Source organism: Sorex araneus, chromosome 5 (assembly GCF_027595985.1).
Source record: "Sorex araneus isolate mSorAra2 chromosome 5, mSorAra2.pri, whole genome shotgun sequence".
Lineage (NCBI taxonomy): Eukaryota > Metazoa > Chordata > Mammalia > Eulipotyphla > Soricidae > Sorex > Sorex araneus.
In genome coordinates, this window is record NC_073306.1 from 54,822,121 (window position 1) to 54,846,627 (window position 24,507).

At 41.9% G+C, this 24,507-nt stretch overlaps 1 protein-coding gene across 9 annotated transcripts in view; it reads left to right on the forward strand.

Moving 5' to 3' along the window:
* UBR4 (ubiquitin protein ligase E3 component n-recognin 4) overlaps positions 1-24,507 on the forward strand; it is a 141,478-nt gene that overhangs the window by 35,110 nt on the left and 81,861 nt on the right. For all 9 annotated transcript variants that reach the window (XM_055140939.1, XM_055140942.1, XM_055140946.1 and 6 more), the window contains exons 21-44: positions 264-343; positions 962-1,090; positions 2,018-2,200; positions 4,148-4,270; positions 4,357-4,586; positions 5,799-5,920; positions 7,724-7,821; positions 8,945-9,102; positions 10,700-10,909; positions 12,993-13,094; positions 13,436-13,536; positions 13,778-13,976; positions 14,597-14,785; positions 15,859-15,922; positions 16,861-17,052; positions 17,936-18,006; positions 18,097-18,244; positions 18,879-19,106; positions 19,630-19,800; positions 21,784-21,966; positions 22,305-22,463; positions 22,985-23,137; positions 23,635-23,862; positions 24,195-24,352. In XM_055140939.1, the coding sequence (XP_054996914.1) occupies positions 264-343; positions 962-1,090; positions 2,018-2,200; positions 4,148-4,270; positions 4,357-4,586; positions 5,799-5,920; positions 7,724-7,821; positions 8,945-9,102; positions 10,700-10,909; positions 12,993-13,094; positions 13,436-13,536; positions 13,778-13,976; positions 14,597-14,785; positions 15,859-15,922; positions 16,861-17,052; positions 17,936-18,006; positions 18,097-18,244; positions 18,879-19,106; positions 19,630-19,800; positions 21,784-21,966; positions 22,305-22,463; positions 22,985-23,137; positions 23,635-23,862; positions 24,195-24,352 (3,679 nt within the window). The remainder of the gene's footprint in view (positions 1-263; positions 344-961; positions 1,091-2,017; positions 2,201-4,147; positions 4,271-4,356; positions 4,587-5,798; positions 5,921-7,723; positions 7,822-8,944; positions 9,103-10,699; positions 10,910-12,992; positions 13,095-13,435; positions 13,537-13,777; positions 13,977-14,596; positions 14,786-15,858; positions 15,923-16,860; positions 17,053-17,935; positions 18,007-18,096; positions 18,245-18,878; positions 19,107-19,629; positions 19,801-21,783; positions 21,967-22,304; positions 22,464-22,984; positions 23,138-23,634; positions 23,863-24,194; positions 24,353-24,507) is intronic.

The window sequence follows — 24,507 nt, forward strand, 5'->3', positions numbered from 1 at the left end:
ATATTGTGTCCGATTATCGTATGCAGCAGCCTTCTACTATTGGCTCTTTTTTTTGGGGGGGGTAACACCCCAACACAATACGGATTTGTGTCTGATAGGTTAGGAAGGTAGGCTGTAGTGCACAGGATACTGCCACACACAGCAAGAAATGATCTGAGCTAGAATGTTAGTGGAGCCAGCTTTGGGGGACCATGACCTAAAGATACTGTTTTATAGTTAATATTTATTGAAAAGAGTTGAGAATAAAGTACTCTCTTTTTCAGATGCTGTCCCACAACCCAGATTCTATTGTGTCCTGTCTCCAGAAGCTTCAGAGGATGATTTGAACCGACTCGATACAGTGGTATCAGGATTTTAAAGCCCCATGTTTTATCTTGTCAGATATTCTCCACCAAAATTAGCCTCTCCAGAGGAGAGGGGATTACTGACTTCTGTAGAGAGAGAATGGTCTATATTTGCATTTGAATTTATTCTTAAAATATATTTTCTTTAGTTTATTTATTGAGCTCGCTTTTGCAATTGGGGATGTTCTTCTTAGTGTTTGGTATCTCTAATAACAGTAGTCTTTAAAACTATCTGAGCATTTGTTCCATACAAAATTTTTGGTTTGGGTTTAGGCCACAGCGAGGGGTGCTCAGGCCTTACTCCTGGCTTAGGAATCACTTCTGGTAGTGTTCTTAGTACCATATGTGTTGCTGGGGATTGAACTCAGGTTGGCCTAAGTAGCTTGCCCACTGTACCGTGTCTTTAGTACCCGTACAAACATTTCAATGGGGAGAGCATGTTACTTATAGTAAAGCTTTTAGTTCTGTGCTCTCACCGCTAGTCCATAAACTTAATGACGTCTCTAAATGGGAGCCTACTGCATTGAGAAATTAAATGAAGTTAAGAGATGGTAATTATTAACTGGGTTATAAGGATATTTTTAAAATTAAGGTTTTTTTTTTTTTTTTTTAATTAGGCTTGCGATGTTCTTTTCTCCAAGCTTATCAAGTATGATGAGCTTTACACTGCATTGACAACCCTTCTTGCAGCTGGCTCCCAGCTTGATACAGTCAGGAGAAAGGAAAATAAGAATGTAACAGCTCTGGTAAGGTTATGGACCCCTGTGTGAATTACAATGAGCTTGGGATGTGCTTGCTAATTTGGGAGCAGTGCTACCAAGAATGCCTTCTGAGTCTAATCCGTTATATAGTATCTGTTTGTGACATTTACAGACAGAATAGTATTTCTATCTAATTTGCAGTGTTTATATTTATTTTGGATATAAGTTTTTCATTTTTATAGAATTGAAAGTGTGTCTTTTGAGAATTACTAGCCACTTAAATATAGTATCTTCTATGAATACTGATTGATGGCTGATGTTGAGACCTCATACTTAAGTCTTTTTCTGGGGATTCATAGTATTTTTCTGTGGTCTCTGCACCTCTGAAGCCATAGAAGCAGTTTAAGATACAGAAAAGATCAGCTGCTAGCAAGTTTACTGAGGAAAATGTCTCCCTCCTTTGGTTAAATGCTAAATTATGGAGGCGTTGGGTTTTCTTAAGACCAGGTTTTTGTGTATAGGGGAGGATTGTGTCACACCTGGCATTGCTCAGGACTACCTCCTGGCTCTCTATTCAGGAGTCGCTCTAGGCAGTGCTTTTGGGGGCTGTATGTGGTGCTGGGAGTATGTATTTGCCTTATACCAGGGAGCACCTTGCCTTGCTGGCCTCCCCTCCTAAGAGCAGCCCCCTCTGAGCGCATTTTTATTAATCTTGTCAAATTTTTAAAAAAAAACAATTTCTATTTTCATATATAGAGTAGTAGTTGTTTGGAGACCACGTTCAGTTTAAAAAGTGCACTACTTGTTATGATATCTCTTTGGCCCCATTAAGCATATTTTTTAGAATGAAATCCAAGTCTCAGCTGAAAATTGAGGCTCCACACAGCTCTGGTTTAACTGTTCTGTTTGTAGTAGTTCTTACTGCATAAGAGATCATAAGGTAATACCAGTTGCTGCTTTTGCTTCTTCTAGGAGGCCTGTGCCCTTCAGTACTACTTCTTGATACTTTGGAGGATACTAGGAATTTTGCCACCATCAAAAACTTACATGAACCAACTGGCCACAAACTCACCTGAGATGAGTGAATGCGACATCTTACACACTTTGCGGTGGTCTTCCCGCCTCCGAATTAGCTCCTATGTCAACTGGATAAAGGTACCAAACTCTATTACACAGAGCCTGGCGTTGAGGGGCATCTTTTTGTAATTTTATTTATTGTAATTTCAGAGTTGGTCTTTACTTTATGATCAGCAAAAGAACAGGTACTACATAAGAGGAGTTTTTTACACTTTTGAGTAGGGCCTGTGGTTCTAGGTCTCTCATTGTTGATATGTAATATTCACCACTTGTGGGGCTTGGAGAGAGTAGAGCAGGTAAGGCATTGGCTTTGCATGTGCCCAATCCAGATTTGATTTCTGGCATCCCATATGCTCCTTTGAGCAGCGCCAGTACTGATTTCCAGAGCCAGGAAATACGCCCTCAGCTCCGCTGGTGTGACTTCACTGGTGTGAAAATTACATTCATCCCTTTACCAGTCAATAAAGGAGCAATATCATCATACAAGAGGTGGACTCTACAAGAATATTATGGAGCCAGAGGAATAGTACAGTGGGGAGGGTGTTTGACTGGCACGCAGCCGACCCCTATTTGATCCTCGCTATCCCATATGGTTTTCTGAGCACTTCCAGGAGTAATTCCTGAGTGCAGAGCCAGGAGCAATCCCCAAGCATTGCTGGTGTGGACTAAAAGGCCAAAAAATATATATATTATAATAAGATTTTTATCTACAGCCCACTTCTTAGGTAGAATAATAACAGGCCTAATAATGGCTCATTGTTTTCCCCTCTACACGTTTTGTGTGTTTTTTTTTTCTTTAATTTGAAGTACGCTGATTTTGTTTAGTGGGTTTCATTCACACAACATTCCAACACCAGTCTTTTTTTTTTTTTTTTTTGCTTTTTGGGTCACACCCAGCGATGCTCAGGGGTTACTCCTGGCTCTGCACTCAGGAATTACTCCTGGCGGTGCTCGGGGGACCATATGGGATGCTGGGGATCGAACCCGGGTCAGCCGCGTGCGAGGCAAACGCCCTACCCGCTGTGCTATCGCTCTGGCCCCAACACCAGTCTTTTTTTAAAAAAAAATTTTGTCCTATTTATTTTTATTTTGAGGCTATACACAGTGATACTCAGGGATTTATTTCTGGTTCTGCACTCAGGTATTATTCCTCATGCTGCTGAGGTACGCCAGGGTTCAAATGTGCTTGGGTCACATAAGGCAACCATCCTACTCACTGTACTGTCTCCCTCACCTGCATTTGACCTTTTTGGTTTTTTTTGCTTTTTTGTTTTTGGGCTACACATGGCTATGCCCAGAGGTTACTTCTGGCTCTGCACTAGGAATTATTCCTGGCAACGCTTGGGGGACCATATGGGGTGCTACATGCTAGGCAAGTGGCCTATCTACTATACTGCCGCTCTGGTGCATTTGTCCTTTTTGAAGTGAATTTTCAGAATGTAAAAACCTTTTAATTGTAATACACTTAAATTAGTAGACATTTGAAATTCTTCATGAGTCTGCATAGGCACATATTATGACCGGTGGGCTCCATTCAACTCCAAAATTCCAAGTTTAGCAAGTATCAGCAAACTGGCACCTATAATTTTGTAGCAAGCATACATTTCCAGAGTTGTGGAATCTTGTTTCTATAATAACCAAAGTTCTTGATGTAGCTGAAGCACTCCGATATTTCTGGGACACTAAGATGACTGCTAAGCACCCAAGCCTTCTAACCCCCCAAAGAGAAGCTTAGCAGCCAGGGACAGAGTACTGACCTATTCAGTGATCCAGAGGGAAGCAGTGAGTATTCCGTAACCTGAGCCAGTCCAGTGTAAAGGCACAAGGGTCCCGTCATTCTGTTTTGCTGCTGTTCAGTCTTGCCAGGCCATGCCAGGGCTACATGTGAGGTGCATTATGAATGTCTTAGTGGGCCAAGGAGTATGTACAAGACAGCGTCATGACACCCTGGGGAAAACTTTCCAGTGGCTTAAGAAGGATCTATAATGTGTTGATTTCCTATTTCCTCCTCTTCCCCCCAAATAGGATCACCTTATCCGACAGGGAATGAAGGCTGAACATGCTGGTTCTCTCCTAGAATTGGCATCTACTAAGTGCAGCTCAGTGAAATACGATGTTGAAATTGTAGAGGAATACTTTGCTCGCCAGGTATGTTAGTTTTGAAAACAGTAACAAAATTTGGCTTCTGCTCTAGGGTTTTGCCACAGCTAATTAAATCTTGTGTATTTTTTAAGATTTCATCATTCTGTACCATCGATTGTACCACCATCCTGCAGCTCCATGAAATTCCTAGTCTGCAGTCCATCTACACTCTTGATGCTGCTATTTCAAAGGTCCAAGTCTCTCTGGATGAGCATTTTTCTAAGATGGCTGCTGAGACTGATCCTCATAAGTCATCTGAGATAACGAAGAATCTGCTTCCAGCCACACTGCAGCTCATTGACACCTACGCATCATTCACAAGGTTCGATAGGCTACCTGCCCAGAGATGGTGGAAAGGGGGAATTTTGATTCTTGGGTGGTTTTCAGGAACTTGAAAATCCTTCAAAATGAGAAGTTTTACATCTAAGTACTGTTTAATCTTTGCAGGTTCCCAGTGACTCCACATTTTACAAATGTTTACCTCTTTATCTTAATTTTTTTCCCCCTCTTATTAAAAGATTGTCTAACATGAAGGAAGTGAGGGGATTTTTGGATAGTAAAGGAGTAAAGGGGAATTCTAATTTCTATACACCTTTAAGTACTTTTTATATTTTTTACTTGTAGGATTTAAGTAATGGAACCTTTTGAACACTCATTTGTTATTAAGATTAAAGTCTTAGTGCTCATTAAATTTTATGATATATTGATTAATTTGGTAAACTGATCTGAGTTGCCATCTGAAGGTAATGGAGCTGACGACAGGTTGTCCCTTTTGATAGTTTTCAGAGTCCCTTTCTGTTTACCTGCTTATTCTGATTTCTGTAGGAGTTTACCATTGGGCTCTTAGTTTCTGAGGCTTTCCTGTTATGAGACTTGGATTATTTTAAAAACTTATTATTTTAGCTTAAATTACTTGCATTATAGAAAGGGCTATTACTTGAGGCAGAATTTGTGAACAGATAATAGCAGAGACATAAGTGACAAAGACAAGTGTTTGCTATTTGCCAGTGCTCTCTAAGTGCTGGGGGAGTAGAGAGTAACAAAGCTGACCAAGTCACCCTCTGAGAGATGGTGGGCTCTGATCTGACCTTAGGCCAGTATTTTCAGTTGAGGTTTCATAGATTTTTTTCTGGAGAAGTTTGGGAAGTTCTGGGTAAATTAACTTAGTTATTTTTTAGAAAGTATACCTATATATGATATATATGTATATGTACATATGTGAAGTATTCTCTAATCTTTTAGAGTACATAGTTTTCTGATTGGAGAGAGGTGGAAGGAGAGAGGAATTGATAATAGTAGTCAATGTTTCTCAAATTTATTTGTCCTGGAATCATTTTGGGAGTATTTTAGAGAATAGGATATTTTAGGAAAGAATTGTTCTTGGAATTTTCATGATGTATCAGGGAAAGACTGGCAGTATTGACTCCATTTCATGGATTAGGAAACTCAGGTACAGGTTTTCAGCTTGTCTAGGGTTGGTTTCTTCTACGATGGGACGAGATTCCTTCATCTTTTACATCTGCTTTTATTTTAGAGCTTATTTGCTACAGAACTTTAATGAAGAGGGGTCCACTGAAAAACCTTCCCAGGAGAAATTGCATGGGTTTGCTGCTGTCTTGGCTGTTGGCTCCAGTCGGTGCAAGGCAAACACACTGGGTAGGTGAATGTGCTCTTGAAAGATAATTTTTGTACTGGTGTTGCTACTACTACTACTGTTGCTTTTGGCCCTCACTGCTTACTGGATTTGCTATTTGGAACTTCTATATCAGGCATTGACAAAGGTCTGTCTGGATTTGATTTTGTTTTTTGAGTCACACACAGCAGTGTTCAGGTTTTATTCCTGACTGCTCAGAGTTCATTGCTGGCAGAGCTTGGGGAACCGAATGTGGTGCTGGAGATCACAACTGCATGCAAGACCAGTACCCTACCCACTGTACAATTGCTCTGGCCCTGGTTTTTGAAAAATTTAAAGAACTTTCTCTTTGGTGGTGGGGCAGGGGGTTACACCTAATGGTGCTCAGGACATCTCTGCATTAAAGAATTATTCCTCCTTCCAGTGCTCAGGCAACCATATGGGATGTTAGTGGTCAAACCTAGGTTGGCCACATGCAAGCAAGCACTTGTCTGTTGTACTATTGCGCTGGCCCTGGTTTTTGTTTTTAGTGTGTTAAATTTTATTTCTCCCTTTCTTTTTCTTTTTGTGGTGACTGGGTGGTAACCGTGCTCAGTAGAGTTTATAGATTTTTGTCTCAGTGCTCCTGGGGATCATAAACTTCCATTGATTTTACTTGCACACACTCAAATGATGTCTGTTCATGAACACACTTTTTATTGTGGTCTCAGGATCGCATATGCCACATTTGGGGTGGTGCTAGGGATGGAAGTTGAGACCTCATGTTGGTAAGGCAGGCAGGTGCTTTGCCATTTAGTTATTCCCTCGTCCAGGTTGTTTATTTTGATCATCAGAGTAATCCTATGAACTAAGTTGTTACTATCCTGTTTTAGGAAACTGAGACTTGAGAATTTATTTGTTCCGAATTCCTTAGCTTGAAGCTAGTGGAGTTTGGATCCCAAGCAAGCAAGAGCAGTTGGTTCTAAAATGTTTTGTTATTACCACACATTTGGTCTTTTTTTTGTAGAGGTTAGAAACATTAACAAGCTACTGTTTTGCACCTGGAAATACCTCTTCCCTTCTTTAGGGATGATCTGGTCAGAATTCTGTATAGGGATAAGATAATACGCAGGACTGAATTAATTGCAGTAGTAACTTTTCTTGGAATTTATAGCCACTTGTAATTTTAAGCTTGAATACTTTGGAATATTCATATATTCTCACTTATAGAAATAAATTCTGGTACTTTAATTGCTGTTCCTTCCTTCTTTTGTCTCTGGGCCACACTTAGCAGTGCTCAGGGTTTACTTCTGGCTTTGAAGTCAGGGCTTACACTGTTAGGCTCGGGATTCTTAGGGTGCTGGGGTTGGAATTCAGATCAGCTGCATTAAAGGCTAATTGTCCCTATTTTGAATATTTTAAATCGTATTATAAATGAAAAATATTAGAATGTAAAAATAATGGGAAATACGAATCTTACATTGAGATTGTTAGCTAGTCAGCAGTTAGCTGGTTCCTGGTTATAGTTATAGTCTTATTATTGAAATAACCACCTAAGATCTCATAGATATTATGTTGGTGATCTCACTGTGACTTCATGGGGACTGGGGGGCAGTTGGACCACACAGGATGTGCTCAAGGCTTGCTCCCATTCCCCATTGCAGTGCTGGGGATAGAACCTGGATAGTCCACATGCAAGGCAAGCATCTTAGTTGCTGCACTATCATTAGGCCCTCATAGTAATTATTTTAACAGCTTGTGTGATAGTGTGTCTGAATTTGGACTTGATTTTAAATGTTTTCTGTCTGTCCTCTCTTATGGTTCCTTGTCCTTTCTCTCACCTCCAGGTCCAACACTGGTTCAGAACTTGCCATCATCTGTGCAGACTGTGTGTGAATCCTGGAACAATATCAACACCAATGAATTTCCCAACATTGGATCCTGGGTAATTGTCTTTTTAACTTTAGGAATAGAAATCCAGACCACTAATTCTGTGTTCTGTTCCTTTGGTTTTTTTTTTTTCTTTCTGTGTTCCATTCTTGTGTTCTTTAGACTTAAACTGGGTACCAAGAGACTGATATGCTACAGTCTTTTTTTTTGTTTCTTGAAGTACTGAAATGCCACCTCATAGTTCTTTCACTGAGAAGTAACCCCATTTATAGTATAATCACTTTATTACTGTGAGCCTTAGTTTCTTCATCTGTTAAATGTTGGGATAGGAGAATCATACTAAGTGTAAAGTGCCTAGTAAATTTTTTTGTTATAGAATTCTAAGGAAATGTTCACCAAATTTGGGCCCTCCCAGTGCTACTTGGGGACTGAGGTTCCTCATGGTGACTCAAGTTTAGACCTTAGACCATATGGCCCAGTGTTCAGTTTTCAGGGGCACTGGTACTAGACCCCACCAGAACTTCATTGGTGGTGCTGAAGAGCTATGTAGAGCTAGGGATCAAACTCAGGCCACCAGCATGCAAGCCACATCTGCTGCCATTTGTTTGGTCTGTCTGCACAGTCCCTTTGTCAGAATTTTATGGAGTAGCTTTTAAGTTTCTCTAGACTTTTAGAAGTCCTGTTGAGTCTTTTTGTCAATTTACTTGATTTTTTATATGCTCTACTTAATTTCCTCTATTCCGTTATTGTAGTTCTTTAGAAAAGGCAAATAATCATCTTGTTATCTCAGCTTTGTAATCATGATGTCTATTTATGCCACCCATCCATACTATATAGACAATTAAAATTTTTGTAATAGAAACCAAAGTGTATTGCAAAATCCAGAGCAGTGATTTTATAATTTCATAGTTCAATATGGTATACTTGATTAATTGAAATGGGTTTTTTAAGCATATTAATTTGTACTGTCTGTGGTTCTTTATCTGCTTCCTTTATCTCCATCCCATTTTTCTTCTCACAGTGGACTATTTTCCAGCTATGTGCTAGCTTGAGACCATTGTTTGTAACCCTTGGTCGAGTTCTAGTTTATGTCATTCTGACTCATTTTTCCTCCATATGACTATTTTTTCTCCCTATTAGACATTCCACCCATTTGTGTCTGTTTTGCCTCCTTTCAGCGCAATGCCTTTGCCAATGACACCATTCCTTCAGAGAGTTACATAAGTGCTGTACAGGCTGCTCACCTGGGGACTCTGTGTGGTCAGAGTCTGCCTCTGGCGGCTTCCTTGAAGCACACCCTGCTCTCACTGGTCAGGTTAACTGGAGATCTCATTGTGTAAGTACTTATTATTAGTCCCATTGGCTTCTGTATTTGAATTCCGTTATTGCTAGTGGAGGATAATGCAGGTATTAATGGCTATATAATAATGGCTTTCATATGTGCATCTAGAGTAAAGAGAGCCTATTGCTTTAGTGTGTGTTAGCCAGAATTATGATTATGATTATTATTTAATGAATCACCGTGAGGTACAGTTACAGACTTACAAACTTTTGTGCTTACGTTTCAGTCATACAATGATCAAGTACCCATCCTTCCACCAGTGCCCATTCTCCACCACTGATCCCAGTATCCCTCCCACCACCTCCAGCCTGCCCCCCCCCCCACACACACACCCTGCCCCGCCTCTGTGACAGGGCATTCCGTTTTGCTCTCTCTCTCTCTTTCCTTTGGGTGTCAGTGGTTTGCAATAGAGGCATTGAGTGGCCATCATTCGGTCTGTAATTTACTTTCAGCATGCATCTCCCATCCCGAGCGGGCCCTCCAAGCACCTTTTACTTGGTGTTCCCTTCTCTATCTGAGCTGCTTTTTCCCCCAGCATGTGAGGCCGGTTTCCAAGCCGTGGAACAGTCCTCCTAGTACTCACCTCTACTATTCTTGGGTGTAGCAGAATTATTTTTTAATAGAATTTTTTTGTGCAGGTTGTTTTTTTTCCCATAAAGGTATGTTGACTTTAAATTATGTTATGATTTGGACTGCCCTTGGGTTTATTTTAAGGTGATTATGATGAGTTTAGAATAATATTTCTCCAGAATTATTTTGGGAGTTGGACTTTTGCCATTATAGAAACTAGAGCAGACCAGTGAACAGATTATTTTGCCTTTTGTTGTTCTTATTCTTATTCGGGACTGGAGCGATAGCACAGTGGGTTTGCCTTGCACGAGGCCTACTTGGGTTCAATTCCTCCGTCCCTCTTGGAGAGCCCGGCAAGCTACTGAGAGTATCCCGCCCGCACGGCAGAGCCTGGCAAGCTCCCCGTGGCGTATTTGATATGCCAAAAACAGTAGCAACAAGTCTCACAATGGAGGCGTTATTGGTGCCTGCTCAAGCAAATCTATGAACAACAGGACGACAGTGCTACAGTGCGATAGTGCTATAGTTGTTCTTATTCTAGGTATTGATCGCAGGGCCTTAGACAAGCCAGGCAAGTTCCTTAAAGCTGTGCTACTACTTTGTGGACTATATAAATTGGTCCACATTTGTCATATTGGTTTTGGTGCTGGGGATGTAGACCATATATTTCTGCATGTGTAAGGCCATTGTTTAGATCTTTAGTACATGCTCTCGCTGGATACTCATCCAAAGTTTTGATAACTTTTTTAGAAGAGTTGTCTGCAACTTGCTTAGGTTTCAACTAATTTTTAAGAAATATTCTAAAATACAGTTTTATTAATCCATTATTTTTATAAATAGATATTTCATTAAAAATGTATTTTGCTTCTGATATAAGAAAGAAGAATCTAGATGTATAACTATACTTATCTACAAAATAGAAATGAAACTGGAATAAAATCCCTTCTCATTGAATGGTTGCATTTCCCTAAAATATTCGGGAAATATTTTCACTAACTGGGTTCTGTTTTCTTTGCTATAGTTGGTCCGATGAGATGAATCCACCACAGGTTATCCAGACACTGCTCCCTCTTCTTTTGGAGTCAAGTACTGAGAGTGTTGCTGAAATCAGTAGTAACTCCCTGGAACGCATCCTGGGCCCTGCAGAGTCTGATGAGTTCTTGGCTCGGGTTTATGAGAAACTGATCACTGGTTGTTACAACATTCTGGCTAATCATGCAGATCCCAATAGGTGAGTCAGCTTGAGAACAGTTAACTCCCTGTGACATTGCACCAACCTTGGCATTATGTGGTGATTTAATTCATTATTATGTAACAGAATGGTTCTGTATTTCTAATTTTTAAAAATTTTTCTTTTGGGAAGGCCACACCCGGCAATGATCAGGGGTTACTCCTGGCTATGTGGTCAGGCATTATTCCTGGTGGTGCTTGGGTGACTGTATGGGGGCCACTGTATTATGGCATCAGCTCTGGTTCTGTACCGTTTTTTTTTTTGTTTTGTTTTGTTTTGTTTTAGCTGGGGTTGGGCTTACCACACCTAGTGGTGCTCAGAGGTTTCTCCTGGCTCTGAGCTCTGTATTCACTCTTGGCAGTGTTCAGGGGACCGTATGGGGTGCTGGATATGAACCTGGGTCAGCTATATGCAAGATAAATGCCCTACTTTCTGTACTATCTCTCTGGCCCCATAGGTAGTTTGTAATATTTCTGTGAACACACTCTGGGCTGGGTAGTTGTTTTTCAAATTGGGTAGTTCCACTATATTTTCAAACTTGGTAACAAAGTTCATGTTAATTTAAATGTATTATAAACAACAGTTGAGCAAATTGCAGTTTTATTCCACTAAAATCTTCAAATTAAAATTGCACAGTGTCAGGATTATCTGTCTTTGCTTATTGTAGAATCCTGGTTTTCATTTTGGGTTTATTTATTTTTCTTCCCTCTGTCGGTCTTACCCTTGTTTTCTTCTTCTTTAAAAAAATTTTAAAAAATTTGTTTTTACTTTATTTAAACCCTGTGGTTTACAGTGTTGTTCCATATTATAATTATTTCAGATATTAAATGTTCCAACACCAGTCTTTTTTATTTATTTTTATTTATTGGGGGGTCACCCAGTGATGCTCGGGGGTTACTCCTGGTTCTGCACGCAGGAATCATTCCTGGTTGTACTTGGGGACCATATAGGATGCTGGGAATCGAACGCCCTGCCTGCTGTGCTGTCGTTCCAGCCCCACCAATCTTTTTAAATTTTTATTTTTTTATTTTTATTTTTTGGGGGGCCCATCTTTTCTTTCTTTCTTTTTTTTTTTTTTTTTTTTTTTTTCTTTTTGGGTCACACCCGGCGATGCACAGGGGTTGCTCCTGGCTCTGCACTCAGGAATTACCCCTGGCGGTGCTCAGGGGACCATATGGGATGCTGGGAATCGAACCCGGGTCGGCCGCGTGCAAGGCAAACGCCCTACCCCCTGTGCTATTGCTCCAGCCCCATGGGGGGCCAATCTTTTCTAAAAAGAAAATATAAAGAATATAAATTGAGACAGTTTTGCTATGAAAAAATGATTTGTCTAAAGTACTGTTTTCAGGGTATGTGATACTGCCCTCAGGGGCTGCTGGCTTGATCCTTAAAGGGCACTTTCTTTTTGTCTGCTTCAGGAAGGTAGATTTCTCATGGGACATTGAGTGTTTTTTTGGTTTTTGTTGTTTTTCTTTTTCTGAAAAGGGGTGGTAAGTTAGCTAAGTTTGGCAACTAATGGTCTAAAATGTTCTTTCCCCCAAAAAATAATAATTGCAAAATTAGGGTATAAGCTGAATTGTAAAGTTTGCTTCAGATATGTTACTTATAGTTGTCTAGCAATGAAACAAAAATTGAAGAACTATTATTACTTTGAAATAATTTTAAGATCCTAGCAGTGATCCTTTGAACATTGTCATGGATTATAAGTTAGCTCATATTGTAGTCCTTTCTTAAAAATTGAGTGTTTTCTTAGCTTTATGCCAAACTTGAGCAAAATAGTTGAAAATTGCCCTCAGGGGGTTAATAAACTTAAGATTTTTAATAGTTTTAGGAAGACAGTGATACAGACTTTGTATTATTAATTTGCTTTAGTTATTCATTTTATTCATTCCCACCCAGGGGTGCTTAGGGCTTTTTCTTGGTTCTGTGTACTGTCGTCACTTGGACAGGGCTCAGGAGACCAGATAGGGTGCTGGGGGGTCAAACCCAGGTCAGCTCTGTGCAAGGGAAGTACCCTACTTGCTATGCTATCTCTCTATCCCTCAGACTTTATTTTTTTAAAATTTTTAACTTTGCTCCTCAGCGGGCTGGATGAATCCATCTTGGAGGAATGTCTTCAGTATTTAGAAAAGCAACTGGAAAGTAGCCAAGCTCGTAAAGCTATGGAAGAATTTTTCTCTGACAGGTGAGTCACTTTTTTCTTTTATTTTGTTTTCTTCTACACATCTTAAGTAGCTTCTGAAATTTCTTGTCTATGTTATTTTCAGTTCTTCCCACATCAGTAAATTTCTAGATATTCTTTCTCAGAGAATACTTGTAACTGTCTATACTCTTAAGAGGATTAGGCTAATTGTTGACCCATGAAGTTACTGATAGAAGAGCTGATTTTATGCACACCTGTTGTTGGTTCACAAATTGTTGACCAGCCAGTCCCCAAGAGATGAAATTGTGGTAACTTAGACTTGGATGCCTGTTAATGTGAGGTGCTAATTGATCTTTCTTTTTCTGCCCTCTCCTGCTCCCTAGTGGAGAACTTGTGCAGATCATGATGGCAACAGCCAATGAGAACCTCTCTGCTAAATTCTGTAACCGAGTTTTGAAATTCTTCACCAAACTCTTCCAGCTGAGTGAGTGACAGCTTTTGATAATCTTCTTATGGGAACTTTGATGTCCAGCTAATACTGTGCATATCTTCTGCCTGAGTATAACCTATAGCTTAAAAATGCAAACAAGTGGAGAGAATCCTTCAGAGAAAGTTTGAAAGTTGAAAACTTGCTTAAAATCTTCCCTATTTCTGTGGTTCAGAGTTTGTGCCTGTTTCCTCCCCTGCCTTTCTTCGTTGACCTTAGACTCTTGGTCTGATCCTAGCTGAAAAGAGCCCGAATCCGAGCCTTCTGCATCTCTGTGGCTCTCTGGCACAGCTGGCTTGTGTGGAGCCCGTACGCCTGCAGGCCTGGCTCACTCGCATGACTGCATCACCTCCCAAGGATTCCGACCAGTTGGATATGATTCAGGAGAACCGGCAGCTCTTACAGTTACTGACTACTTACATTGTTCGGGAAAACAGGTAGAAAAGAAAATTGCATTCATACCCAGTATTCCTAACTTCAAAAAAAAAATTGTGCAGTGTCATTTCTGTACCTCCTGTCATCGACGGAAGGAATCAGTACTATTCCTTCATTTGGGGTGTTGGTGGGTGAGGGAGAGGGGGGACACATTCTGAAGTGATGCCCTGGGGCCCTAGTGTCACTCCCTTTAATATTGTCCCAACAATATAGCTGTGACAATTTCTGTGGTCATGACCGTGCTGCACGACTGGCGGTGCTAGGGGCCATCAGCACCGTACTTGGTGTTGCCCAGAGGCCATCAGGGCTGCACTAAGTAGTGCTGGGCTTGGCCCGATAGTGGCAAGGATCAAACTCAGGTCTTTGTGCTTGTCAAGCATGTTCTCAGAAACTTTGAGCTATCTCCACAGCCCCTACCTCTCTGATTTTTCCCATGGAAAAATCTTTTGCAATGACCTGGCCTATGATTTGCCACATAGGTGTATGGTTTGTATTCCAGTAGTCCAAAACTGGGCTTCTGTGTTTTGATGTTTAAAATTTCACTGCGTCTTTTCAAATTTAGGAGTATATCAAGGAAGATTCTGGACGAGTACTAACCAGTTTGCCGTTTCTTTTCTGTTAGCCAAGTTGGAGAAGGCGTATGTGCTGTACTTCTGGGTACCCTGATCCCCATGGCAACTGAGATGCTGGCTAATGGTGATGGGACTGGTTTTCCTGAACTGATGGTTGTGATGGCTACCCTGGCCAGTGCAGGGCAAGGTGCAGGGCATCTTCAGCTTCATAATGCTGCTGTGGACTGGCTGAGTAGATGGTAAGAGGCTGATGTTAGAGGAACCCAATGCACTGACCCCATTGCTCTTAGTGAGAAAGGGGTGGTTATTCGTAGCTTAGAGATAGTATAAAAGAAACTTGAATCTCTACCTGTTTTTGGTTTGGGGACCATACCTGGTGGTGCACCTAGCTTACTTCTAGCTCTACGCTCAGGGGTCACTCCTGGCAGGCTCAGGGTGCTGGAGATTAAATTTCATTTGGCCACATACAAGACAAGCTCCCTACCCGCTATACTATCACTCCAGGCCCAATGAATTCTACCTTTTTATCATTGAAGGAGTAGCCAATACCTCGTTTTACTTTTAATTTTTTTAATCATTTTGTTAGCTTTTTTTTAATTAGAAAGATACTTAAAAATGTTGTATTTGAGGGGGCTGGAGTGATAGCACAGCAGGTAGGGCATTTGCCTTGCACACACCCGACCTGAGTTAAAATCCCAGCATCCCATATGGTCCCCAGAGCACCGCCAGGGGTAATTCCTGAGTGCAGAGCCAGGAGTAACCCCTGAGCATCACCAGGTGTGACCCAAAAAGAAAAAAAAAATGTTGTATTTGAGTGACACCTAACTGCTTAGGGCTTACTCCTAGTTCTGTGCTCAGAGGATCATTCCTGTGGGGCTCTGGATCAACTATGTGTAAGGCAAGTGCCTTGCTTATTATTCTATCTCTTGAGCCTCTGTTCACTTTCAACTTAATGATTAAATCTTTTTTTTTTTTTCCCAAGTTCTAGAAATTGAATCCAGTTCTCATACATTTAAGTAAGGCATGAATTTTACTGTTAAGCCACATTGTTGTCCCCAGGGACTGAACTGTTATGGTTTCCTGTTAGAATTTGTAGAGAAAGTGAGGGCCATAGCAATAGTACAGAAGTAGGGCGCTTGCCTTTCATGCAGGTGACCTTGATTTGATGCCCGGCATCTCATATGTTCCCCTCAGCACTGCCAGGATTGATTCTTGAGTGTAGAGCCAGGGGTAATCCCTGAGTTACCCCAAATCTCTAATTCTATGTTCCTCCCTTTTCCTTTTTTTTTTTTTTTTTTTTATTTTGGGACAGCAAGAAATACCTGTCACAGAAGAATGTGGTTGAAAAACTGAATGCCAATGTAATGCATGGAAAGGTAAGAGGAATGAGTGGTGATGATGCCATGGGGTGGTGATTCCTACCCCTGTGACCTCTTTCTTAAAGCCTTGTGACCTGGCCACCCTGTCTAAGATCGGGCGTACACACCTCAGAGTTATAGTGCAAATCTCAACCCCCTTTGGACAGTTAGGAAGATATAGGCAGGAAATACTGTGGGAAATACATACCCAGTAGCATCTTTCTGAAGATACATTAAATTTCTGCTATTTTAATATACTGCTATATGTTGTAACACTGGCACGCACTGCTGCTTTGTAACTGTACTCACTGTGCTGGTAAGAGGGGTCGACGCTGCTAGAAGTCTCACATTTCAACATTTTCCCAAGACCCATCTCAAGCCTCTGACATTGGTGGCTACAGCAGATAACTGGCCTCTAAGGCCTACCACCTTCAGGTCTTTTTTTTTTTTTTTTTGCTAATCTTTATCCTTTTGGCACTGAGCTGTCAGAATGCAGAGTGAAGGTATTAAGAAATCTGAAGCTTTGATGCCAGACTGTTTATTTTTACCAAGCATGAGCTACCTGTAGTGATATGCGGCAAAAGTTGTCATTTAGTCTCTGAGGCTAGTCCTTCCCTTCTGAACTAATTTAAAGCTCAGCAATTTAAAAGTTTCACGCTTTCATTTACATATAGATAATATGTCTTTTGGGGCCTTGGGCCAAAAATCAAAAATACTGAAAGAGTAAAAGTTTGCAACTTACAGTGAATGACTATGCTCTCCATATTATTTCCTGACTTGCTGAATACGGTTATATTGTGGAAAGTTAAGGAAACAGATAATTAAAACCTGTGTTTATCCTTTGTTCTAATAACATCCCTTGGCTTTATTAGTAGAAACTCGAGAAACCAGTCAGATAATAAATTATGAGTTGTGGAGAAATGACTCTCCTGTGGTATGGTGTTCTTCTCTTGTAGCACGTGATAGTCCTGGAGTGTACCTGCCATATTATGTCTTACCTGGCTGATGTCACCAATGCTCTGAGCCAGAGTAATGGTCAGGGCCCAAGTCACCTCTCTGTGGATGGGGAAGAGCGGGCCATTGAGGTTGACTCAGACTGGGTGGAAGAATTGGCAGTGGAAGAGGAAGACTCCCAGGCTGAGGATTCAGTAAGTACCACATAACTACCAAGGTAACTGTTGACTGGCTCTTGCAGAGCTAATACCAGCAGGCCTCTCTCTGGCTCTGTTTTTGTTTTTCCTTTTTTTTTTTTTGGGGGGGGGGTCACACCCGGCAATGCACAGGGATTACTCCTGGCTCATGCACTCAGGAATTACTCCTGGTGGTGCTCGGGGGGCCATACGGGATGCTGGGAATCGAACCCAGGTTGACCGTGTGCAAAATGCCCTACCCGCTCTGCTATTGCTCCAGCCCCTGGTTCTGTTTTTTTAGCCCTGGTGACCTTCGATACTCTTGTGATTTTTATTGCTTTCTTCCAGTGTAGAATAAGCCACAGAGGTCTAATTTCTTGAGAGACAAAAGAACATTTTTTTTAATTATTCTTATTAGGTTTTTATGCCATCCCCAGCAATTCTCAGGGCTCTCCGCACTGAGGGATCACTCCTTGCAGTGCCTGAGGGACCACACGGGATGCCAAGGTTCAAACCTGGGTTCACCTCCTACAAGGCAAACGCCCTACCCACTGTACTATTGCTCTGGCCCCTGAATCTTTTAATAAGACTATATCATTTCTATGTACGGCTACTTTCCCCTGCAGTTCCTCATTTTCTACATACAAAGTTATGTTTCAGGAATAAGTTCTTTATGGGGTCTGGTGTGTTGTCCTTGTAGAGAAAGTGTAAGGTGAATATTTAACCATAAGACCCTAAGGTCTTCTGAAGTTTCAGCTCATTTATAACCTATCTGCCATTTCCAGTTGGAGAAGCTTACTCCTCGTCATTACTTTGCATAGGGTATTGAAGCAAGTGTAAGTTTTAGTGGATGCTTGTGTGGAGGAATATATTTCTAATCTAAGGGATGTTATCTTTGAAGGATGAAGATTCTCTTTGCAATAAATTATGTACTTTTACCATCACTCAGAAGGAATTCATGAACCAGCATTGGTAAGTGCAATTTGTCATTTCAAGTAAAAGTATTCCCGGCTTTAATTGTTAGGACTTTTGACTTCATTTGTGGCTTCTTATTCTTTGTAGGTACCACTGCCATACCTGCAAAATGGTTGATGGGGTAGGTGTGTGCACGGTGTGTGCCAAAGTGTGCCACAAGGATCATGAGATTTCCTATGCCAAATATGGATCTTTCTTTTGTGATTGTGGAGCTAAGGAAGATGGAAGCTGTTTGGTAAGAGACTGGCACCTGGGTATGCTATAAAGGTGACTTATTGGTGACAGGGTAACATTTGTTTAATGCAAAGTGGGAAATACCCTATCATCTTGGTGAGCTGCATCTAGGAGTAAGTTCTTTGATTCGCTGTATCATCAAATAGGGCCTAAGCTTTGGGGATGCTGGATTTGGGGCCAGAGTGATAGTACAGTGGGTAGGGCATTTGCGTAGCACATGGCCAACCTGGTTTGGTCCCCAGTACCATATGTCCCCAAACTCTGTCAGTGATTCCTGAGTGCAGAGCCATGAGTAAGTCCTGAGTATTGCTCGATGTGGCCCAAAAACAAGAGCAGAAAAGATGGTGGTCGGGGGAGGGTTTGGGATGTTGGATTTGTAGGTTCTTAGAGATTAGTTCTATGGTCAGTTTTTTTCTCAGACTTCACGCAATTTTAGATATCATAATTTTGGTACAGTTTATTCAAGTGGATTTAGTATAATATAATAGGCAAATACCATGAAGGTCAGAATCTGCATTTCTGAATATCGTTTAAATGCTTAGCTAATTTTTTTCTCTGAGCCAGATTTTCCTTGATCTTAGTCTTCTGTTGGGTGTGTGGCAAAAGCTTTGACCTGTTGATGCTGTGTGCCCTAGGCACTAGTGAAGCGAACGCCTAGCAGTGGCATGAGCTCGACCATGAAGGAGTCTGCGTTTCAGAGTGAGTCCAGGGTGTCAGAGAGTCTGGTGAGGCACACGAGCAGCTCCCCTGCTGACAAGGCGAAAGTCACCATCAGTGATGGGAAGGTTGCCGATGAAGAGAAGCCCAAGAAGAGCAGCCTGTGCCGCACAGTGGAGGGCTGCCGGGAGGAGCTGCAGAACCAGGTGGGGCTCCAGGAGTGCCCGGGAGTGGGCAGGACCCAGGCCTGGTGCCTGAGTACAGGAGTCAGTCAGCTGTGCATACTCAGCAGGCTGTTCATGACTGCCTCAAAGTGAAGGGGTGATTACTGGAGAAGGTGTTGATGGTATGGAATAGTGGGTTGATAATCTAGTGAACCCTCCCGAGAAGGACTCAGCTGAAGCACAGAAAAGAGAGTGAATTAAGTGACTATTTTCTGTTTTCCCGAGGATGAGAAAAAGCATCTATAGCATTTATTAATGCATAGAGAGAAGTTAATGGTGGGTGTGTTTAGACTTTATCATGTTTATATGAAATCCCTACTGTGGAACTCTTTCTCTGGATTTAGCAGAACAATGACAGGTTGTCTGGAATCACTTCCACTCATACGGGGTAAAATTTGAATTTCAAATTGGAAACGGGAAATTAGGTTCAGACAGACTACTACAAAATTATATGTTGACACCTTATTTTTATCTCCCTCCCCTTGTGTGTTTGGGTTTTTTTCAGGCCAATTTCTCCTTCGCACCTCTCGTGTTAGACATGCTCAACTTCCTCATGGATGCGATTCAGACCAACTTTCAGCAGGCTTCTGCTGTGGGAAGCAGCAGCCGCGCCCAGCAAGCCCTTCGGGAGCTGCACACGGTGGACAAGGTGGTTGAGATGACAGACCAGCTGATGGTGAGTCATCAGAGTCCTGAAGTTATGTGGGCATAAAGGGCCAGCAGATTGTCCAAGAGCTCTGAGGAGTCCACTAGAACTGTTAGTCCAGACGTTCAGAAATCACAACTAGCATCCATTGGGACAGGTAGCATTTGAGGTGTCTTCCAAAGAAGGGAAGTCAGAGATGATGTGTGCCACCCGTGGAGTCAGTCTTCTTTTCAGTTCATGAATTGCTAAGAAGTGAAGAATTTGGCCTTTCTGAGCAATTCTGATTTGTAAGATGCTACCCCATAAATAAAACAAAACTTCCTCATTACGTGTCTCCATAAGGTACACCAGGAGTACCTCAAAAATGAATGCTTGTCATTTTTTCTTAAAGGTCTTGAGGTAACTTTTAACTATGACTTGAGTTAAAAGGTGAATATCATTTAACACTGAAAGCCACTTCTCGGCGCCAGACCTGGCGTGGCCTGCTCTGCTTCCTGGGCAGCGGGGAGAAAAGTTTCAGCAGTTCTAGAAGGGAGGTGTAAAAATGAACAAGGAGGAACAGGAGTAGCTATCACAAGATGATTCTTACAAGGGAAAAATATTCTCTTGCAATTGTGCATACACAGATTCACATATATTCTGATATTAAAAATTAGCCATGGTTTAGACCACTGATGTTTAAATGAAAGAAATATATATTTAGATTAAATATGAAACAAGTATTACTGTGATCCACCTTGTTGCTGGCCTTTATTTTATTAAATAATAATAATAATTTGGCTTGGGTGTCATACCTGGCAGTTTTCAAGGGCTGCTCCTGGCTCTGTGCTTGGAATTTCCTCCTGGCTGTCTCGGGACCATATGTGACGCTAGGAAAGGAACTTGGGGTTAGCTGCATTGTAAGAAAGTGCCTTAACCTGTGGACTATCTCTCTGGCCCTAGATGCTGTCTTCTGGTTTTGCCAGGTTAGATCAATGAAAAAAATTTTCCGTATCTTGCAGTGATTCAATAAAAAAATTAAAAAAAAAAAGAAAAATATTTTTTGTTTATCAATCATTGCCACCATATTACTTAAAAGGGACGTTTTAAGGTTCTTTTAAAAGCCAGTACTTGACAGGCCTGGAGAAGGAGTACAATAGGGAAGAAATTTGCCTTGCATATGGCCAACCATGTGTGACCACTGGCACCACATTTATTCCCCCAGCCCTGCCTGGAGTGACCCTGCAGCACAGAGCCAGACATAAAGCCTGAGCACCGCTGGGTGTGGTCCCAAATTAAACAACCAGCAAAACCCAGTTTTTTTGAGGACACGGGTATAGTTCAGTGATAAAGCATGTTCTTAACATGAGGCTAGTGTGGTGCCAATTTTAGTCTTGGCATTGTACCATGTGTTCTAGTACAAATCCCAGAAGCTGTGCTGCTTGGGATTCTTGGAACCAAAAGGCTGTCTCTAGTACACCAGAGCCAAGTGTCTGTAAGCACCACAGAAGAGGCTGGAGAGGTGGTGTAGAGGCTAACATGCTTGCCCTGAATATGGGCTTTCCTGGTTTGATTTGTGATCTCGTGTGTGGTCCCCAGAGCACCGCCAAGAGCGAGTAGATCCCAAGCGTAGCAGGGACTTACAGAAACAACTAAGCACTTACAGAAGGTGTGGCGACATTGCAGCAGAGAGTGCACAAGCCTCTCGGTGAGCACTGCAGTCAGAAGTGTATGCCAGCACCAGCAGAAGTGTGCAAATCCTGGTGAGAGTGGATGGAGCCACATGTGTGCAATCCCTTGTTCACACAAAAGATAACAAAGGGAAGGGGGGGGGCACAACTAGTAATTGTTATACTTACAGGATTAACAGTTTTGATATGCTAAACAGTCTGCGAATTGAAGATCAGAATTCTTTGTTTTTGAATGACTGAATTGTGAAGTATATTAGTCGAATGAGTATCAAGTGAATCAACTTGATTTTTTTTTTTTTTTTTGTCTTACTACTGCTTACTGTTTCTGCCCCTTCTTTGCCAGGTTCCCACCTTAGGCTCCCAGGAAGGTGCTTTTGAGAATGTCCGGATGAACTACAGTGGTGACCAGGGCCAGACTATCCGGCAACTGATCAGTGCCCATGTGCTCAGGCGGGTGGCTATGTGTGTGCTCTCCTCCCCCCATGGGCGCCGCCAGCATTTGGCTGTCAGCCATGAGAAAGGCAAGGTAGGTCCCCCAAGTACTTCCCTCTCTCTTCAGGTCATGTTTTCCTTCAGTGCTGAGCCAAAGATAACCTTGCTCTGGATTATCATTTGCAATGTAGTCTGTCCCAGGGATTTATAAGAACACTTTGGGGACAGAGCACAGGGGACTTTGCTCACAAATAGAGTGGTGTAGTTTGAATTGAAAACTCATTATGAGTAGAATGACTGCTTCTAATTTGTAAATTCTTCAAGCCCACAGCAAAATCAGTGAGTTGTTAAAGACTAACCTCAGACAGTCTAGCCCAGTGTGCTTCTTCTGGCGACGACAAGGCTTAAAGAATAATCTCTGTTTCTTTGCAGATCACTGTTCTGCAGCTCTCTGCCCTCTTGAAGCAAGCAGATTCCAGCAAAAGGAAGTTGACCCTGACCCGCTTGGCTTCTGCGCCAGTCCCCTTCACTGTGCTGAGCCTCACCGGGAACCCATGCAAGGAGGACTACCTTGCCGTTTGTGGGCTGAAGGTGACAGGCTTTCTCAGCTGATTACTTGATCTACAGGTCCAGATCCTTCCCACCTTTTCTTCCCTGTTCTCAGTGGGAAACACTTCATTCTCTTTCTCAAGATTACAAGCGTTAAGATTAAAACTTAAAAAGGTATTGGAGAGGCTGGAGTGTATGCAAGAAGCCTGGGTTTGACCCCCAGCACTTCTGAGAGCAAACACCAAACTGAGAATAGTCTAGCACCCACCCACCTCCCCTCAGCACACCCATACACAATCAGTGCTGGGTGGACATGGCCCTAAACAGATAAGAGGCATTGGAATACAGAAGGGATATCTGAATTTTTTTCCTAGACATTTCAGATTTCTCTTGTGATGGAAATAATCTTTGTATTACTAAAACCTGGCTCTGCTAGTCAATTCTCTCTGTAGTGCCTGAAGGCTGGAGACAATAGGAAAGAAAAGTAAATGCCAGAACTCTGAAATTAGTGAATGATAAGTCCCTTGTTAACTGTTCTTCTTCTTAAATTGTTCTGTGTCTAGGATTGCCACGTGCTGACCTTCAGTAGCTCAGGCTCGGTTTCAGATCACTTGGTATTGCACCCACAGTTGGCAACAGGGAACTTCATCATCAAGGCTGTGTGGTTACCTGGCTCACAGACTGAGTTAGCCATCGTCACTGCCGACTTCGTCAAGGTATTGTTACAGTCCTCTGATGAGAATGCCCTGGATGGTTTTGCTTTTAAGTCGAGGATGTTTGATTTCCATTATATGCTCATTTCTCTTGGCAACTAAAAAATACATAATACATCCTAACCTTTTTTTTTTTTTTTACTTTTGTTTACACTGCTGTGTGGTAGCTTTTTGTATGTAGTCAGTATAACTGATTGTGATTCTCCCTGACTGTACTAAGGGCATAGGTATTACAGAACGTACTACAGAATTTATTGTAGTAAGTACAAGTAGTAAGTACAAATTGATTGTAGTGAGTAAAGTACAGAAGTTTCCCCCCTTCCCTACTCCTTTCTTGAAGGGAAGTGAAAAGATTCTGTATTTGTCACTTAGGAGGTGTCTGTGGAGTGGATGATGAACGCCCATTACTCACCTGGTGCAGTTCTTTAGATTTACCAGGATACTGTGGGGAATGGGACGGAAATAGTAGTCCTTTATTTCGTATGACTTCCTTCATGCAGATCTATGACCTGTCTGTTGATGCCTTGAGCCCAACCTTCTACTTTCTCCTGCCAAGCTCGAAAATAAGAGACGTTACTTTCCTCTTCAACGAGGAGGGGAAAAACATCATTGTGATGATGTCTTCAGCGGGGCACATCTACACCCAGCTCATGGAAGAGGCCAGCGGCGCTCAGCAGGGACCCTTTTATGTCACTAACGTGCTGGAGGTCAATCACGAAGACCTGAAGGTCAGAGCAGATGTTCCTTTTAGCACTTGTTGCTTCTGTTTGCTCATGTTTGCTTCTATTCTGAATTTAATGTCAGTTCTACTATAGTGGTATTGTTTTAGCGGTATTGCTGTCTTTCACTTGCTAGCAAAAAGCTAATCTTTTTGAACAGAATTAGTTTTACTTGGGGTTCCTTTATTCTCCTGGCACTTTTAAGGTATACTATAAATGCTGGTGCTTAAGAATATGGGTGCACCTAATCAAGATATACAAGGAATAATCAGCCAAACTGGAAGCTGGTATCCCAGGCAACCTGAAGATTTAATGCAGTAGTTTTGTCTTTGTCCCAACAGGACAGTAACAGCCAGGTGGCCGGTGGTGGTGTGTCTGTGTACTATTCCCACGTGTTGCAGATGCTGTTCTTCAGTTACTGTCAGGGCAAATCATTTGCGGCCACCATTAGCCGGATGACTCTGGAGGTGCTGCAGCTCTTCTCCATCAACATCAAAAGGTGGGCTGTGAGCATCTGATGTTGAGCTTCCACAGTGCCTGCATTCAGTAGCTCTCCACCTCCTTCCCGAGTTCTGGAGTTTGTTAAGCGTCTGGTGAAACGTAACTTTTCTCTGCAGTCCTCTGACCTTCCGTGTTAGATATTTAAAAATCAAG